Raw genomic sequence first — 19,763 nt, forward strand, 5'->3', positions numbered from 1 at the left:
ACATGTCACAAGCCCAGTTGATCAGGGTGAGTGATTATCAACAGCCAAGGGTGAAGTCCATCCCAGTACTAGTCTCATTCAACCAGACGCTTGATCAGTTGATCTGTTCGGCGTAGCTTGCGCATACAAGAGTCTAGTTGAACGAGACTATCCCAGTACACGGTAACTTGATAAACAGCGTAAGCCTCCCTCAGAGAGGATACAAGTTAATACCTGGGGTTGATTTCACCTCCTTCTGTTCACCGGTGGTATACACTGGGTACTGGTAGCACCAACCAAAGGCAGTAAGGTTATCTACGTCATTAGTGTGATGATAAAAACCATGTGAAACCGGGGTGAAAGCTAATTGTGAAAGTGAGGTGAAGTTTTTTTTTACATTGTTTGACATCATTCTATGAATGGAATCAATATTTTTTAATTCTTTCCCTGTCTTGTTCGGTGTTTTCTGTAGGGCCCAAGTCGTGACAGCCCGACAGCAAAAGGTCTTCACAATATCTATATTGAGCAAAACTTCAATACGTTTGAGGTTCATCTTTTTCTACACTTTAAATACATGATACTGATTTCATAGTTGTGACCGTCCTTAAATTACCTTAGCTGTCAATACTAAACCAAACCAATCACAGTTGTGGAAGCATGGCATACAGTCATTTATCCTCTCTTGGTTACAAATGATGGCAGATTTTCATGTTTAACTTTTTATATATTACCAAGTCTTCTTTTTCTATATCCCGGGGCTCTTTCTCCACTCGCTTTGCCTTGATTGGTTTGGTTTTATTTTATTTTGTTTAACGTCCTATTAACAGCTAAGGTCAATTAATGACGTGCCTCCATGTGTTGTGCAAGCCTGCATGCGTGTATGTGTGTCGGAGACAGGGGATGTTTGTGTACTTACCTCCTTGTGATAGTGCGGATTAAAAGCCGACTTTATAGTGCTATCTCAACGAAATACCATACCGAAGGCACCAAGCGCAGCATTCCGCTGTGACTTGACTCTCACAATTACCTATACAAATAGAAAGAACTGATCAATTGTAAATATCTATTCATGCGTTGGGAATATAGCAGATCTTTTTTTCAAAGTCCTTTTGGAAGAAAAACGAAAACAATTCGTATGCAAAATGTACAGCTATCGACTCCTTTGTAAACTTATGGATCCTCAGGAGACACATTCCAAGAAAGACAACCCTTAAAAGAAACTATTCAAGGTAACTTTATGTTCCTGATTTCCACTAGATTGATTGGTTTGGTTTGAATTTGTTCGACGTCCTATATAAAAATATATATTGTGCCATCTGTGTTATTGTGTATTTTTGCAACTTTTCCGGGATCAAATAATGAAAGGGTCTCACTTCATACAGATGATTAAATATAACACAAACAAAATGTTCAGTTGTCCACTTTGTTACATATCTTTTTAGCATTGTGGGCATCATGAAGTTAAAACCTGTACAGCAAAAGTGAACTTAATATGGCGAAACTCTATTGGTAGTTCATTTTCTGGTAGTATCAAAAAGGTGAAATTCTGGTGTTGGGACGCAAGAAATATACTTTTTTGGGGAGGATATTCAAAACGGCTGCCGAATTTGCAAATTTTTACCTTGTAAAAAAACAAAGGTATCTTGTTTTTGTCACTTCTTTAATTGGCATGTTTGCTGCTGATCGCAATTTACCTATAATTAATAAAATTCTGTTACATTAGACGAAAACGACATAAGAATGTGATTTAAACGTCAGAAGAGAAGATCGTTCAGCGCAAGAAAAGTTAAAAACACCGCATTGAATTGCTCTTGCAGGATCCAGGAGAGATTAGGCCTGCTACACCTAACAGTTTCTATGTGGACAATAATATAATGTGTCAAACTTTCAAAAAAATCTGAACCAGTTTCTCAGTGGGCAATATAATTTTCTAAACTTAAGAGAAAATCTGAACTAGTTTCTTTGTTGACATTATTTGTCCAAATTTAGAGATAAAAAAAACTAATTCTGTGTCATTCCTTTTCTTCTTCACACAAGTAGTAACTTGATTTAATTGAATCGATTTAAATCTTTGACACAAGATATTTGACTTAAGGTTACCAATAAGTTAAACTAAATTATTTACATAAAAAAGACCACTGTCACCATTGTAACACGTTAACCTAAGTCTTCAAAATATGTTTTCTATAACAAACCATATGTTACAAAGTATTTGACATAATTAGTTGTTTGAAAAAAAGAATATAACTAGAAAATATCTCGTCAGACACGACTGCCCCTAACGCCATGTGAAACTAGTTTCAGTGTTTGATAATGTTCTATAAATAGTTACAACGACATTTATCGTTACAGCCTGAACTATATACTCATCCGAGGTAGTATCATACTTCAAGTTGATAAATGGAGAAATATAGAGAAAAAAATCTATGAATAGTTACATGCAGTGACATTTGAAACATGAACTCAACCGGGATATTCTCATATCTGAGATATATGTGAACTTTGATAAAAATCAGACACAAAACAATCTAGAACAACAAGGTAGAAAAAATTCTATCAGAATCATATCAAGTATATAATACAGCCTCCGATAACGCACTAACAACCGTAAATATAATTCAGCATAAGGCTTTAAGAATAGCTCGGGGAGCAATTAAAATACTCCAAGAATAAGTCCACTTGCAAAAAGCGGTGAATTACCACTTAAGTTAAGAAGAGAGAAATTAATTCTAAAATATTGGGCTAGAACCCAAACATTAGGAATAGACTTCCCACCCAATCGAATAGTACTAGACGCCAAGAACACCAAGTATAGAAACAAATTATATGGTCATAAAAAACACCATTTAGTCATGTAACTAACGATTTAATAGAAGAACATACATTAGAAAACATCCAAATTGAAAAAATATCCCCTAACCCAACACAACCCTGATTACCAGGCCAACCAGATATAAGCATAGACATTTCAAACGCGACAAATAAAAAAGAACATCCAACAGCAGCTACGGCAATAGCTTCAGCTATTATCGATGATAGATATAAAAATATACCTCAATTCTATACGGACGGGCCAAAAAACACTGACAACAATAGAGTAGGACTAGATATTTATTCATTAGAAAATAATATAGCCGTATCCGTAAGACTAACTGATAACTGTTCCGTATATACTAACGAATTAATAGCTATAGGTCTAGCACTTAGAGTTATCGACCAAGAAACACCTAAACAAGGGACCGTAATTCTAACAGATAGTCTATCCTCACTTCAATCGATAGAAACCAAAAACAGTACAAGAACCATCGTACTTAACTCTATTTTTTATTCAGTTTAATCTCTTAAAAATCAAGGAATTCCCGTAAAATTCGAATACGTATCAGCCCATGTAGACATTCCCGGAAATGAGAAGCGATAAATTAGCAAAAAAGGCACTTAAACAAGAAACAATTCAGTGTGATGTTAATTTATCTAAAGAAGAGGCAATACTCTCTAATAAACAAAGCCATAGACAATAAATGGATAAAAACATGGAACGAGGTAGGACAAAACAATGCATTACGTAATATAATAAATGAACCAATTAAAAATACCAAGCTATATGGCCATAGTTAAAGTGAAGATGTTACAATAACAACACTGATAATAGGTACAACCAAAACTAAATGGAAACATCAGTATTATGAAAAAAGATATATCTCCAACCTGTCCCAATTGTAATGAAAATGAAACAATAGATCATGATTTTTGGCACTGTCACAAACATAAAGAAGAAAGGAAAGAACTAAACGAAAATTAGATCAAAATCACGACAATTTCTGAACGCCTGGCAATTAAAGAATCAAAAAGATTAATATATAAAATTCTGATATAAAATTGAGCAAAATAGACTACTTGAACTGTGGACCCGAGACCGTTGGTCAAGGGGAAATAGCTCTTATGCCATTTTCACTTTTTTCTATAAACATGAATTATATCTCAAAATAAAAACTTAATAGTTTTTTTTCATGAAAATCAACGAATGAAGAAAAGCTTCAAAATATGCTTTGTCCATTTATATATATTTGTAACAAATTATCATAACCTAAAAATACCAAATCACCTATTCTAAAAACCATCAAGCAAAATAATACAACCTAGACGTCCTAGAAATAAGGGAAATAACTCTAAGTGTCTTAAGCGAAAATCGCTTTATAGCAACATCTTGCAGGTCGGAAAGACATTTTTTAATAAAACAAGGGATGGATGCAGGGTAAAAAGTTAAGTTGAAAATAAAGGTTACACAATAGAGATTCCATCCATAAAACAAACCAACTCCTGACGGATATAAGAAGGCTGCAACGTATGTGTTTTGACAACGTGCGGGTAGTTCCGTTTAGAAAACAGACGGGCTGGTGAGTTTACGGCATGGCACAGCGTCCGTCGTCTGTTGGCCGTCCATCTCTCAACTTTTCTTAAAAATCACTACTAGTCATGAATGACTCAGTGGATTTTGACCAAACTTGGTTTGAAGCATACTAGGGTGAGAGTGAACGTGAGGGGTAGGGCCCAATAGGGGAAGTATAGCAAATTCTTTAAAATCCTTCTTCTAATGTAGGAATGACAGGTAATTGTCAAAATTCTGCATAAAGCATCCCTGGGTAAAGAGAAACCAATATTGTATAGACGGCTCCCCCACCCCCTCCCCTGGGTTGTAAGGGGTGGAGCCCAACGGGGGAAACATAGCAAATTTTTTGAAATTCTTTCTTCTTCTGTAGAAATGGAGTGTTTTGCTATAGTCACTGAAATATCCAGGTGACCGTTACAGGCTCTCTGGGCCAAAAATCGCAGTCATTGATATGCTGATGACACACACATTCACAAGGTCATAAAACCACAGGACAGTTGGAATACAGTCTTAGAAAGTCTGGAAGCTTGTCTGGCAGATATCAGTATCTAGAAGAACGCCAACATGTTAAAACTCAATCAGGAAAAGACGGAACTAATCGTCTTTTCTCCAAAAGTGTCAGCAAACAATGGCTCTCCAGCTCAAGGTTGGTACCAGAACTATTGAGACTGTTCCAGCTGTTAAAAACCTAGGGGTATACTTTGACAGTTCTCTGAACATGGAGAAACAAGTGAACGCGATTGCAAAATCCTGTTACTACCAGATCAGGAGCATCGGCTGTATTCGGCAGTTTCTAGCTGCGGATGCATGCAAGATTTTGGTGCATTCACTTGTTACCTCTCGGTTGGATTATGGTAACGCCCTGCTCTGTGGTATATCTGACACACTAACTAGTCGTCTGCAGAGGGTTCAGAACACTGCAGCAAGGCTAGTTACTCGTACTCGAAAGAGAGAGAGAGCACATCACACCTGCGCTGTATTCGTTGCACTGGTTACCTGTACGATACAGGTCACAGTACAAAATTCTAGTATACACATACAAGGCATTGAATGGAACAGCTCCTCGGTACCTACAGGAACTTCTTACGCTGTATCAGCCGTCAAGATTACTGCGGTCGGAGTCAGAATCTTTGTTGTGTGTCCCAAAATCTCGTACTGTGACCTACGGAAACAGATGCTTTGGGAGGGTTTCGGCTACGTTGTGGAATAGCTAACCATCTGCTATTAGGAAGTCGAATACCCTGGCCAAGTTCAAGAGGGACATAAAAACTCACCTGTTCACGTCTGTATTTTAGAATTTTTGCAAAGACGTCATGTAAATACCACCCTTTTATTTGTTCAATTATGTGCACATTGCTTGTTAAATGTATGAAAGCGATTGCAAGCCTTTGTTGTTTGTTTACACAATTATAACTATTACTATTATCCATATGTTGTAAAGCGCATTAGAGTAATTTTACCAATTATATAGGGCGCTATATAAATGCTGTATATTATTATTATCATTATTATTTTTTACTTTGCTGTATTTGTATTTTGTAGAAACCTTGTCTTCCACTGATGAAGGTACATGGACCAGGACTATTGAAGTATGACCTCAGTAAAATACCAGCAAAGTTGAGAAAAAGACGTGATGCTGATTCTGCAACCAAATCACACAAGAGAAGGAAGTTTACAGATTCAAATGTATTGAAAAATGAAAATCTGGTAATTTGTTGTACTGCATCATCATGCTGTGTCGAATTAAATTGATATTGTCAATTAGTAATAATTATATAAAGGACTGTGTGTGTTCCTTACAAGTTGTTAGTATGCCTCAGATTTATGTCATCCTATTGGTTAGTGTTGGAAATACATGCAAGAAGAAAGAAATCTGCACTCTGTTTTTTGTTTTGTTTTTTGTTGTTGTTTTTTTGTAACCGGAGACACTTAATTGAAAAGATAATGTGTCATGCATTCACGTTTGGAACCAAGCTCTACCTCACGTGATGTCTGCATCATCTGTATGTTTCATAACAAGCTATGCAAAACTCTGATCCAAATGTAGCTTGTTATGAAACATAATGATGATGCAGACAACAGAGGTAGAGCTTGTTTCCTTGACTGGGCTCCCTTGGTGGGGGATCTGAATGACTTTGTCCTTGTTCACGTTAAATCTAAAACATAAAAAGAGAAGCTCAAACTTTAAGAGGGTTGTAATAGCGTAAAGTATGTAACTTTTGGTATTGTATCAAAATATACAACATCCTATTCTTATTTTAAATTGATCATAAATACTCTTTGTCGGAGATGTAGCATATTTAACTAGTGTCTGTTTTCCTGAATCTTCTTTTGTATGGATGAAAAGGGATTTTTATCAAATTTAGTTTGAGTATTATAAGGTTAAGAAGACTCAATGTTTTATACAAAAAGGTTATGACTCCAATTTGGGCATAAAGGCGGAGCCCAATGCAGGAAATATAGTTTTTTTTAAGTCACTCCTTTCTTTTGTATTGAAAAGGGAATTTGATAAAATTTGGTTTGCAGCATCCTTTGGCGATGAGGTCTTAATGTAGTACTACTTAAAAGTCATTTCCTACAGTGAAAACGTTCTTTAATTTTTAAGGTATATGCCCTTTTGTAAGAGCGATGTCAGCTATCTAATTATTTGAGAAGCTTGTTGAATACTTATGCTACTGTTAGATATTTTTTCATTTCATAGATAATGACGAAGTCTTCCTAGATTTTTGGTCTGTTGTTAGAGTGTTTTTGTCATTCACATTTTCCTTGAAAGGAAGCTATACTATACTGTTAACATATTTACTTTTGCACACTCTAATGCTCAATGATGTATTGGCGCACGTACAGTACTTGTGGTGGAAAACAATATATAGAAAAATTAGTTAGCACAAATGTACATTAACATCATGTGCAAATTGTCCTTTTTTTTGCTGTTTTACCAGGCACAAAGATAGACTTCTTGTCAACAAGAAGAAAGTCGGGGTCCTTCTTAAGACCTATTGTGATGGAACAGACTTACTGGATGAGAACCTGTCCAAGGCTATGACAAAGGTGTTATCAGTTGTTTCCCCGTTGTTGAAGCATTTCTTCAAACCCCGGAAAACATTGGATGTTTTCATAGTTGCCCATTTGAGCACCGGCCTTTATTAGAATTGATAGACAGCTCTTCACTAGCATGTGCTTTACTGCCATGCACAGCAGAGAATGAACGCATCATAAAAGAAATGCTAGCTATGAAAACAGACATTGCTGAAAACTCCACTTTGCTCTCCGCAACTCAACACAAACTTCCTGTAATCTTTGATATTACAAAATCAGTTGGTTCCAAACTGTCTTCAGAATACTAGGAAATCGTCACGGCAATTTTTGAAAAGTCTAAATCCACATTTTATGTTGGTGAATGTAGACAGAGAGCCTATTTAGATACTTCTGAAAACACCGCTGAAAACACTGCCTACTTCCCAGCCCTGCAGAGAGTTAGGCCAAGAGGGAACATCAAAGCAGACAAGGCCAGAGAGGATTATGAGAAATGTTCCAAAGATTCCACCAGACACCCTTACTTGTTGCCTAGCATATTCACAGTATTTTGTGAACATGGTATATTTAAAATGCAATATTGACAAATATGTTTAATTGTGAAAAGAAAATTCAGCAGCATGATTTAAGGTCAATATTTCAATCAAATATGGATATTGTGGTGTATGGATGCGTACATTTCACAAGCCCTCAATATAATCTTTTGCAATCATAGAGAGGTAATTGAAAATAAAATGATGGTGTAAGTTTGGTGTTCTGTAACAAATAGTATTCAAGATTTTTTTTGAAATGTTTGGTGTCTCATGTTTATAATTGTCAGGTAAATTTCCAAGAATGAAAATTCTGTGGAACAATGTAATAATGGTTATACAAACATGTATAGTTGTGTAATTATGAAATGTTTTCATTTTCAGGTATATGCTATGGTTTCCATATTATGGAGAATAATGAATCCCCACACGTTCCTTTTACTTTTATGGAGATGGTGTGGAGTTAGTATGGAGATGGTGTGGGGACGGTGTGTAGATGTTGTGGAGTTGGTATGTAGATGGTGTGGAGGTGGAGGTGGGGTGGAGGTTTGGAGGTGGTATGGAGTTGGTGTGGAGATGGGGTGGAGGTTTGGAGATGTGAGGTAGATAAGGTGTTGAGATGACCTTCGCTATTGCTCGTAATTGCAATTCTTCTTTAGATTGCACTCTTAATGTTGATGTCAGATTATTCAGTTCATTATCAAGGATCATTTGTTCTCATAATTTCAGCACCATCCACAATCATATATGACAATGCCTGTAATCTGCATGCATACTGCCTGAACAGAGACCCAGTTTTCATCAAGGATACCATTTTTGCTGTGGACAATTTACATTGGAGGAACCACAAATGTTAGAATTGACCTGTCACAATATATGATAAGTTGAAGCATTATTTGCTACTTTTTGACGTCTTCATTTCTTCAATTTGACAAAATTTCCCTTTTTATCTTCTTTCAAAGTTGCATTACTAGTTGATGTATGTTGCTAATAATAGAAGTTATATACATATATGTATGTGATAATCACTATGTGCATAATCATTTCTTATTGATTACATACTAGATGTATGTTTTGAGATGATAGATATCATCACACATTTGCAGGAAAAACTTTGCAAACTTTCAATACTACTTTCATACCAGATGATCCAATAACTTAGCTCTGTATTAATGATAATAATTTCTAATGTGAAGTTTTCTTTTTCTTTTCCAGCCTGTTCTAAAGTCTACCACCCTAAACATCTTCCAGCTTTACTTGGAATAAATACCCAAATGGTGGAGCAAAATAACGCCAAGTTAAGGAAGCTTAAAAGCCAACTGTCTTATATGAACCATGGGAACTTCATAAATCATCTAATTTTTTTCTTTGGCGCTGTAATAAGAAACTTCTGGATAAGAACTAATTATAGTATAATTGTACAATCCAGAGAACTTGGTCATGATGGTGATAAGATGTTTATGAGGAACAAACTATTACCATGGTTAACCCAACATTTGCGGTACCTATAATTCACACACAGTTGTGTGGTACGCAAAGACAATGGTAAATTATTTGATTGCATTGGGGAAGTTTCTGAGAACTCGTAGGACAAACTATAGGGTTGTGGTCAAGATCAAAAGACATGTGCTTTTTCGTCGCTGAATTTTATTTCCCTGAATATTGATGGTTTAAAGAAACTTGTAAATACATATTTTGGAAAAACATTTTATTTGAAATTTACAGTCGATTTGATGACGAGTTCACATATTTACTGCTGGGTTAAAAACATTTCTCTAACACAAGAGAATGGAAGGGTAAAGGGTATTGGAACAGTAGTTGATGGTATATTGGTGTATATTAACAAACACATTGGTGAGTTTTTCATTATAATCCACAGTCATTTAAGTATAGTGTTTACTTCATTGTAAATATAGAGACAGGCACATTTAGCAGGGATACACTTTTTTGCTTCGTCTATATACCACCAGAAAACTCCTGGTATTACAATGGTATGTCCGAGACAAGATGGCATGGTATTGACACTTTAGCTGCAAATTAGGTTAAAATTTCCTTTCAGTTCGACGAAGTACATTTTTTTCTCAGCAGGTGATCTGAATGCCGGGTTGGCACAGAAAAAGATTTAATATTAGATGATGACACTAGATTTTTTTATGAAAATGATTGGTTTAATCAACATATAAAAGGGCGGCATTCTATCAAAATCGTCTTTTCCCCAAAGTGTCAGCAAACAATGACTCTACAGCTCAAGGTCGGTGTCAGAACTATTGAGACTGTCCCAGCTGTTAAAAGCATAGGGGTTTACTTTTTTTTGATAGTTCACTGAACATGGAGAAACAAGTTTATAACTAAAGATGCATGCAAGATTTTGGTGCATTCACTTGATACCTCTCCGAAGGATTATGGTAACGCCCTGCTCTGTGATATATCTGACAAACTAACTAGTCGTCTGCAGAGGGTTCAGAACACTGCAGCACGGCTAGTTACTCATACTCGAAAGAGACAGCACATCCCATATATTCCTTGCACTGGTTACCTGTGCGATACAGGTCGTAGTACAAAGTTTTGGTGTACACATACAAGGCACTGAATGGTACCTGCAGGAGCTTGTTATCCTGTATCAGCCGTCACGATCACTGCCGTCGGGGTCAGAATGATTATTGTGTGTCCCAAAATCTCGTACTGTGACCTGTGGAAACCGGTGTTTTGGGAGGGTTTTGGGAACGTTGTGGAATAGCTTACCATCTGCTATTAGAAACTCAAATACCCTGGCCAAATTCAAGAGGGACATCAAAACAACTTAACCACACAATTAAAAGTGGCATATGGTAGTTTCATGATGGCTGTGGAGAATAAATAACCTTATAGACGAAGGACTTTATATTTGAACTGATGCCATTTCCAATGTTGACAGTAGGATGGCCATGGGGTAGTCTCCTCTTATTGCAGCTTTGTCCCTTTCACTATGATGGTAGACAGAATCATGTCCAGACAACTCCTCCTACAGTTTCATTCAAACATCTTGAAACTTCATTGATTAGTCAGTACACATTGAAGTTGTACCTACAGTGCATCTGCGCTTACTGTTTTGATCTGCTGTTTTGCTGCGCTTTTTTTAACCACAAGTGCTTGGGGCAAAGTTATTAAAATAAAAATTACTGTATGTAATTTTTTTGACTTTTTTTTCACACAGTAGACAATCTTTAGTGCAATACCTGAACAGCAGTATCAATTGCAATATTTAACAAATCTGATTTGCTATTTCAATGCCTTAATTAACTTAAATATAAAGGTAGAATTTAAGAATTTCACCATGACTTTTGCAATTATTGACTACACAGTTACTTTATGGTATATTGTGAGTCTAAGATAACTAGAACCCTGTGCATTATATACCACCTGTCAACAGTAAATCTAATATTAATTTTATGGAATGTTAATGGCGGAATCTGTGTGAAATTTAAAGATAAATGTTTTCTTAACTTTATTTCCACTTATGATATTATATTACTAAATGAATGCTGGATACCTAATGACTATGAACTTAATATTGATAACTTTAAATCTATTGTAGTAACAAGGAGTTTAACAAGGTAGAAAAGCTCTGTTTGCATAATATTCCAAATGAAAGAATTTAAGTTTAAATGCTCAAATGTTTTTGATACTTAGGTCAGCAATATTCTCTGTTATACATCTGAAATATAATGGGGTGTTAAGAAGTGGAATAATATTGAAAAGGTATAGCTCCTATCTAAGAACCTTGCTGACACTGTATATCTCACATCTAATAACCTTGCTAATACTGTATATCACCTATCTAAGAACCTTGCTGGTACTGTATATCTCCTATCAAGAATGCATCAAGCTCATGTAAATCTCCATTTCAGTTGTACACACTACAATACACTTACATAAAGTTTAACAAGAAATGCCAAAAAAAAGGACTACAAACTTCAAACACTGACATTTGGTTTCCTTTGCTTCATTGCAGAGTATAATAATGATAACAATATTACACATTACCATTGTACAAATACTTACATTTGTAGGAATGCCCCAGCTTAGAAATGTCCTCTGTAAAACAGACAAACACAAATCAGTAACAATCTTTATCAAAATATACGCTATAATATCCTTATCAATGAGTATGATTTGACTAATACAATAAAAACAAAATATTTCAATATGTAATAACTGATACAGGAACTGGAACTGTAGGGAGAAGGCTGTCCTATACCCTACTCCCATAACATGAGAGGCCGCTGGTCGGCCTTTTTTTCTATCGGATATGATTTTGCCGACTGCGACCTCTCATTTCCGAAGCACTTATTCTTTGATGCAGTTTCCGCCCGAAATCCGGGCGGAACAAAATCGGCTTGAAAAACTCACTTAAGTGGTTAACAGTTCATGACAACGATGTCTACTCACGGTTTATATAATAAATATCTCATATGTATGTCACAGACACAAATATATAGTATATTACGGGATAGAACACTCAAAATACATGTCCATGTCGTTGTAGCTCATCTCTGACCTACATTTAAAACATGGCTTCCTGGATTAATACATAATAGCAGGGGGATTTCAAACGGAACGAAATGATACGGAGTTTGTTTGTATTCCGCTTGTGAAACATTACATGTAATACATTTTTGTATTAACCGGAAAAATCATGGCAAATGCTGTCTGCGTCGCTTCGAATGCGGAAAAACTCATTATTTATGTCTTTGACACGAAATTTTTACAAATAATCATGGATTTATGGAAAGGAATATTTATTGGACCCTTTTGACCATTTAAATGTATGTAAATACGATATACTCTTTCTTAATCCGAACTTTGAAAATGTGAGCGTCAGCATCGGGAAAATCAGCTATGGGCAGTTAGAGGTTACGCGGCGCCTGTCAAAAGTTTTTCGCCGTGTAAAACCTCTAACATTGTTGGAGTATCTTATACCCCTGCCACTCATCATCTGCAAACACTTGTATACCCGGTAGTTCAAAGATTACATTACAATATATCATATTGCATCAGAAATTGATAGTGCAGATCATCTACACAGGGTCCCTAACATTTCTGTGTAGTTTCATCGTAATAGGTTCACAAGTTTAGGAGGAATTGTTAATTGTCCGGACAAGATTTTTCTACAGACAGGCAGACAGCCGGACAGATGGACGCAGATAGACAAGCTGATTCCGGTATACCCCCTAACTTCGTTCTGGGGGTATAACAACATCTAGATATACTAGCTGTTGAGTTGTAATACATGTTATAACACTGAAACAAAAATATTTGATGCACTATTTAATCTACAGCTTTTAGCAACCAAACTTTCCAACATTTTTATACTGGTAGAATACATGCAGCAACCAGCTGTAGGACAAAGTGGATTCAGACAAAACCTATTATATACCCTCTCCTGGTAGGGGACCAATAACAGTAAAGCGTGTAAGAAGTTAGTCCTTGCCATTACTCTCTAAGCATATATATGTAGTTTCTGTAGTAAACATTCAAGTGACAAGAAACAAGATTTTGTTTGGTAAGAAAAATTGTACATTACTGACTGGTATGACTTATTGTGATAAAAGCTGACACAGGTGTCATCATATATCATGCATCAATAGTTTAATCTCTCTTATTTCTTATTCTTACTTACATATGAACATGTTGATATCAAACCAATTAATTGAGACATGCATTCATGTAAGTATACCTTTCTGATACTACAAAGAGCACAACTGGCTTCTCCATATTTGACTTCCAAAACTGGCGGTGTCTCCTTATTTGCTGTTTTCTGTTTACAGCAACTTCCCAGGCCGTTGTTGGAAGGTAACCAAAGAAGCTGGATATTTCATGACTGCTTGATGTGCTATACATAAAACAACTCATAAAACTTATGCAACTAAAACTAGAATGATGCTTGAGTTACATTTTTATTACATTCATTTATGAATCAATAAATCTTACATTACTCAAATCAGAAAAAATAAAAAGTAAATATCTAAATATTATCATTATCATTCAACTTGCACAAAAACATAATTTTGTATTCCTGGACTGTTTATTCCATATTCAAATGAATTATTATTGGTACAAAAACATTAATACAGAAGATCTAAATGTGTCACTGATGTTGTTTGGAATCTTGAGAAAGGGAAGGAACTGTATCAAAAGTCATTTACTGTCTATACTTACTAAATACAGAAGTCTATCACCCAGTTGGTAAGACATTTTCCAGGCTGCAGACTCACCAGGTCTGCCAGATGTAATGACACCTTACTGCATTGGGTGATGCTATAATCATGTAGAATATTATAAATGTGAAAAATAGGTTGAATGATAACGGCATACACATATAAAATGCAATTCAACTTAACATTTAATAATAGCATTAAGTTATCATTCAACTGATATATTTAATGTTAAAATTTTACATAGTTCTCAACATAATTAATAAGTACTTCTGTGACATAATGCTATTCTTCTCATCTTATCTCATTTATTTCATGATAATGTAATAACTTTAATTACATATTTAACTATGTGAATATACTGTATAAATGTTAAATTTCAGGGGGCTCATATTTCGCGGTTGTCACCGTAGGACCTAGTTCGCGGGTAATATATTCCGCAACCATTCCTTCTAAACTTCCTGCAGTAAACCTTTCCATACATTCAATTGTATTTATAAGTGTTCGCTGGGTATTTATTTTTGCACTATAATTAATGACCGCGAATACAGTGAAATAAAATCCCCCGCGAATATTACCAACTGTACAGTACATCCTCCTTTCACGAAGTACTTTTTCTAGGCATTTGATATAGAAGCTTGACGTAGGCAGGAGATAAAGTTATAATACAGGCAAAATTCATAAACTGGCACTGTGTGTAAAAGGTCCAAGAGGGATCTTGGATCACCATTGTGTGAAGTTTATTGGTCCTATGTGGCACTGCTATGTTCTGCACTTTTCTCCCCTTTTTTCTTAATATTGATCTGATTTACTGACATATGCTATCAACAAAAGTATAACTTTTCTTTTTTTCTTTTCATCAGTCTCAAAATTTAATATGCTAAACTATGGACAAATTAGAACCTGCAAATAAATGTCAATACTTTAAATCATCTATGCAGAAACGGAAATAACAAACTTCAAATGTCCAAATGCAATATGGTCGTATATCAGCTTATATTTCCTTATCAGACTCAAAGTTTTACAATCAAATCTAGTTAAAGACGTAACCATACATATCAAGTTTGAGAAATATTCTTCCTGTACCTCTCGAGAAATAGCAATATAAGGATTGTTTACTGACAGATGGACAATGGACCACTGATGAATGGTGGCTTGAACAGACCACCATCCCATGATGGTGGGCTATAAAATGTATCGTCTTTTAAGTGACATGAACATGTAAATGTTACATTCATTTGAAAAATTCCATGGTTTTCTAATTTTCTAATTGCATGATGCAACAACGCTGGTTGTCACATACAGGTTTTGTTGCTTCTTATTTCATAATCATTATATTTTGCATACATGTGTTCAAACATTAATTGCAAGTTACTTTTTGTAAGTTTGAATTTTGTAAGTTTGAAACTACTTGAGTCCAAAGTGTACATAAATTAACTCTACTGACATTGATATGACTTGATTCCTATTGGTGTTAAGTTTCAGTTGAATTTTGAGATAACCAATTAAGATAGCATCACAAAATTATCGTAGCATATGGATGGACATGTATGTCAACACAGATTCAATTGGCAATGATGTAAAATGTTCAATGTGTTTGTTATATCAATATCGATGATAAGGCATATGAGATATAGTTCTTTCCATTTTTGTGCATGAACTTACACAACCTTGGGAATTTTTAACACATCCCCACAGCAGATGATAGCACATCAGGATTGATTCTGGAGAAATATTTGCTAATGCCTAGGCATTCTGGATTACTTGATTGTTGGCATAACAAACATTCCTTCAACAGGTCTTGGTCCACTGGTTTGCAAAGGCACCAGGCAAAGTTGCTTGTTTTACACTTTACAGGAACACTTTTCCAATCCCACGCGGATTCCATCATGAGTCGGCCTATATTCACTGTAAAACATGAAAAATTTAATACGCTGACATTGCAGGAAGAATTTCAATAAATTGTAACAACAATTCAGTTTAAGTAATTTATAATGAGTCAAGATGGTATTAACTAACATATAAATAATATCTGTTCCACAGAAAATTGGTCCTTGTTGAAGTTAAATCTTCCCATTTAGCTTATTAATATGGATATAATGGATATCATTTAGAATCACGACAACTGTATGAACTAGTGACTGTATTAATCATGACTATGGTACAGGTGCTTCAATATTAAACAAGATAAATGTTATTGATGTAATTCACCTCTTGTCACCTTACATGGTTTGGGATGGCACTCTCCCCCGTCTTCACCCACATGATATAAAGATTGTCCTCTTCCCCGGCAAACCACTTCGGATAGGGGTTAACCATTGTAGTGTAAAGGTTTGCTGATGAGGAGGTACTACCTTCCTGTTACTGTTTAATTGTTCGCTGCAGGTAACCGGCAGCAAACAAGACTTGGAGGAAACCTGTGTTAGTAAGTAGATATGCTAGTTACATGTAACTGATGAATACACCTACAAAAGACAATAGAAAACACATTTTCTAGTAATTTTCTAGAAATGAAATGCTTTTAATACTACAGCTGTATACAGTTGTATTCATGTTAATCTTTAACATTTTGTTTTCAATCTATTTATTAGCTTTTGCTGTGATGCTTTTGTGTTTATATAAACTAAGAACATTGACTACTATGTAGGCACAGTAGTAATTGTAATTATATTTATACCTTTTTACAGATAATGTCTTGACTCAACAATCAAGCACTTTTTAAAAAGATAGATCAAACACATGCACACATAAAAGGTTGCATCTTCCTTTCATACAAAATCACTCCATGATAACAATTAAAATACACTTAAAGTTTACCTGAATAGGAGGATGGTCGCAACGTCTGCTGCGCTTCTGCCAGCAACACCTGCCTAAGGAGATCCCTTTTCTCTGTCATTTTATGCAGTCCAGTGACCACTTCATCCTTTCAGCAATGAACTAGTGTACAATATTATAAAAATGTTTTAATACAGGACCTGATGACAAATATTATCACTTAGGTAAAGATGACACAAACATTACATGTTTAAAGTGCCGATTATAAAATTTACCTGTCTTTCTTAAAATTTCATTTTGGTTGCCCAGACAAGTTAATAAATATGTTGTACAAATAAGTAAAAATCATTCACTTCAAGGCAAAGCAATGTCAATGGAGATGAACAGTATATGTTTCAATATCGCATTTGACAAGAGATCCAAAAGGTATCTTAGCGCCCACCATTAAATGATCTGTATTGGGTCTATGTAACACTGATCTTTTCTCTATTTATTCCACCATAGCTGGGAGTTTAGATGAAGATTATTAATATTTCAATTATTAATTTCAATTTGACAACCTTCGGTAATCCCCCTCAGACTCCTATGGGGTGGGGACTGTATAATAATGGGTTTTTGGTAAGTCGGAAAATGTTAAATGTTTATGAACATACGATACATTACACATCTCATGATGCACAACGGACAACGCCTGACGACGGACACGATGTGATTGCAACAGGTTACTTGAGACACATACATGAAAAAGGTATCACCTACAAACTATGGTACAAGTATTCTGAAACACATATTATCCTACATTAAACAGATGCTTTCAACCCATCCTGTATACCAGTTCATGTAGTGCAAACATACCTTTTCCATCAAGTCATTCACATGGACCAGACCAAATAGGCCTGATCCAAAACGTATTTGGTCCTTTGCATCATCACTGCCATATACAACCTGACTGAGGGATGAAAAAAGCAGTCTCCCTGCTGAAGGCTTTTGTAGGCAGTAAAACGTTTTGGAGGCGTAAATCTAAACAAAAAAGTACTCCATTATTATCATTTGTTCTACTCAACATTAATATTACGATGTCTTTTTTCTTTATGCACTACTTGAACTCAAAGGGCATGTCACACACTACCCATGTACTTCGCCGGGAATGAACCAAGAGCAGAAAATTAACAATGGCGAGAAAAGCAGTGAAAACTGGCCGTAGCAATACCAATGTAGTACTTGCATTCCTGTTGTGATACCGTTGTTCTAACTTACCCTGCTCATTATCCATTACGGAGTGCTACCTGTCTACCGACATTAACAAAGCCATACCAGAGTAATGCCGTTGTACTATGGTGGTAGTCCCGTTGCTCGCTCTGGCAGTGCAACGGCAGACATTTTGTAGCATGTTCAAAAATGTATACTGCCCCCGGGTGTTGCTAATTTTTAGCTCACCTGACCCGAAGGGCCAAGTGAGCTCATCCCATGGTGCAGCGTCCGTCGTCCGTCGTCCGGCGTCCGTCAACCTTTTCCTTTAAAATGCTACTTGTCCTGAATGGCTCAGAGGATTTTGAACAAATTTGGTCAGGAGCATCATTGGCCAAATGGTTCTCAGTTTTGTATACACGGAGGGTATAACCCCCCTGGGGGCAGAGGGGCGGGGCCCAATAGGGGAAATAGAGGAATTTTTTTTCTCCTACTATACAAGTGAAGGGATTTAAACCAAATGCAGTCTGAAGCATGCTTAGGGAGAAAAAAATCAATTTTGTTTAAACTGAGGTGTGTGGATTCCCCTTCTTTGGGGCAGTTTAGTGGGGCCCATTAGGGGAAATAGAGGAAAACATTAAAGATCCTTTTCCTTCTGTACCGTTGAAGGGATTTTAACCTAACCAAACTCGTCTTAGAGAATCTTTGGGCAAAGGGAATTGAATATTTATAAATGGAAGATGCAACTTTGTTACTTGTACTCCTTTGATAAACCTGAATGGTACTCAGCAGGTTTTAAATTGAAAAATAAAATACCAGGTGAGCTATTAAGGCCGCTGGGCCTCTTGTTTCATGTTCTGATGATGTACCCCGTTCTCAGTGATGTGATACCGTTGCACTGCCGTATTGGTACAAATCCCCCCCAAATCTCCAAAGTAGTGCTCCGGTATATAGCTACGTCAAGCCAAAACAGTTAGGTGTAACCCCCCCCCCCCCTCTTTAGTCATGAACTTTATCTGAAACTGATCCTCGCCAATCTCTCATACAAATATATCAATAAATAATAAATTCCACAACATCACAGCATTACTGCCATTAATCTATTCTTTATTGCCGAACAAGTGTCCAATCAAATGCTTTTTCCAGGAGTGTTAACCAAATCTTTCATACTGGGCACCTTGAAGTAAAAAATTCAAATACTCCTTTCACATGATCTCTTATGAAATGGTAAAACTGTATTTTTATATCGTTTAATTGCTGAGGCATGTAAACATGGATACCTCCATTACCGATATAATGAGATGCCTGATTATGCATGTGACCTCTAGAGATTTTAAACTTAGCTACCAGTAATTATGGGGATGCAGAATGATTGGGGTATGTGCACATGATCCCAGATAACTTTTTCACTTCAATATCATTTATCACAACCATCACATCATCACAATAGGTTACATAAATATATTTCTTACTTTTTTTTAACGGACAAACACTATGATCACATATCACACTTATTTCATTTGTAAAAGGAAGAGGTGACTAATTAGAGTCCCAGTGTGGGCAGGATATTATTCATTACTTCTTGCCGTTACATACATTGTATTCCGTGTAAATTTTCATTGCAAGTTATCTTGTTGCAAGATAAAGGTAAACATTTCTTATGCCATCATACAG

The 19,763-nt window shown here is 35.8% G+C and overlaps 1 protein-coding gene across 1 annotated transcript; it reads left to right on the forward strand.

Annotated features, from left to right (window-relative positions):
• Nucleotides 1–2: 2 nt before the first annotated feature.
• Nucleotides 3–10,177, forward strand: LOC110466906. The gene is made up of 7 exons (XM_021523698.1): nt 3–26; nt 5,909–6,036; nt 7,309–7,437; nt 7,773–7,963; nt 8,317–8,394; nt 8,626–8,784; nt 9,148–10,177. The coding sequence occupies exons 1-7, from the start codon at nt 3–5 to the stop codon at nt 9,441–9,443; spliced, it is 1,005 nt and encodes a 334-aa protein (XP_021379373.1). The 3' UTR covers nt 9,444–10,177.
• Nucleotides 10,178–19,763: the final 9,586 nt, after the last annotated feature.

The sequence above is a fragment of the Mizuhopecten yessoensis genome, unplaced genomic scaffold, assembly GCF_002113885.1.
Source record: "Mizuhopecten yessoensis strain PY_sf001 unplaced genomic scaffold, ASM211388v2 scaffold11147, whole genome shotgun sequence".
Lineage (NCBI taxonomy): Eukaryota > Metazoa > Mollusca > Bivalvia > Pectinida > Pectinidae > Mizuhopecten > Mizuhopecten yessoensis.

Bases quoted from the DNA above. Each gene is read 5' to 3' on its own strand.
- LOC110466906 (XM_021523698.1), top strand. From the start codon at position 3: ATGTCACAAGCCCAGTTGATCAGG. The intron at 27-5,908 runs GTGAGTGATTAT...TGTATTTTGTAG, and splicing joins CACAAGCCCAGTTGATCAGG to AAACCTTGTCTTCCACTGAT. The intron at 7,438-7,772 runs GTTGTTGAAGCA...TGGTGAATGTAG, and splicing joins GTGTTATCAGTTGTTTCCCC to ACAGAGAGCCTATTTAGATA.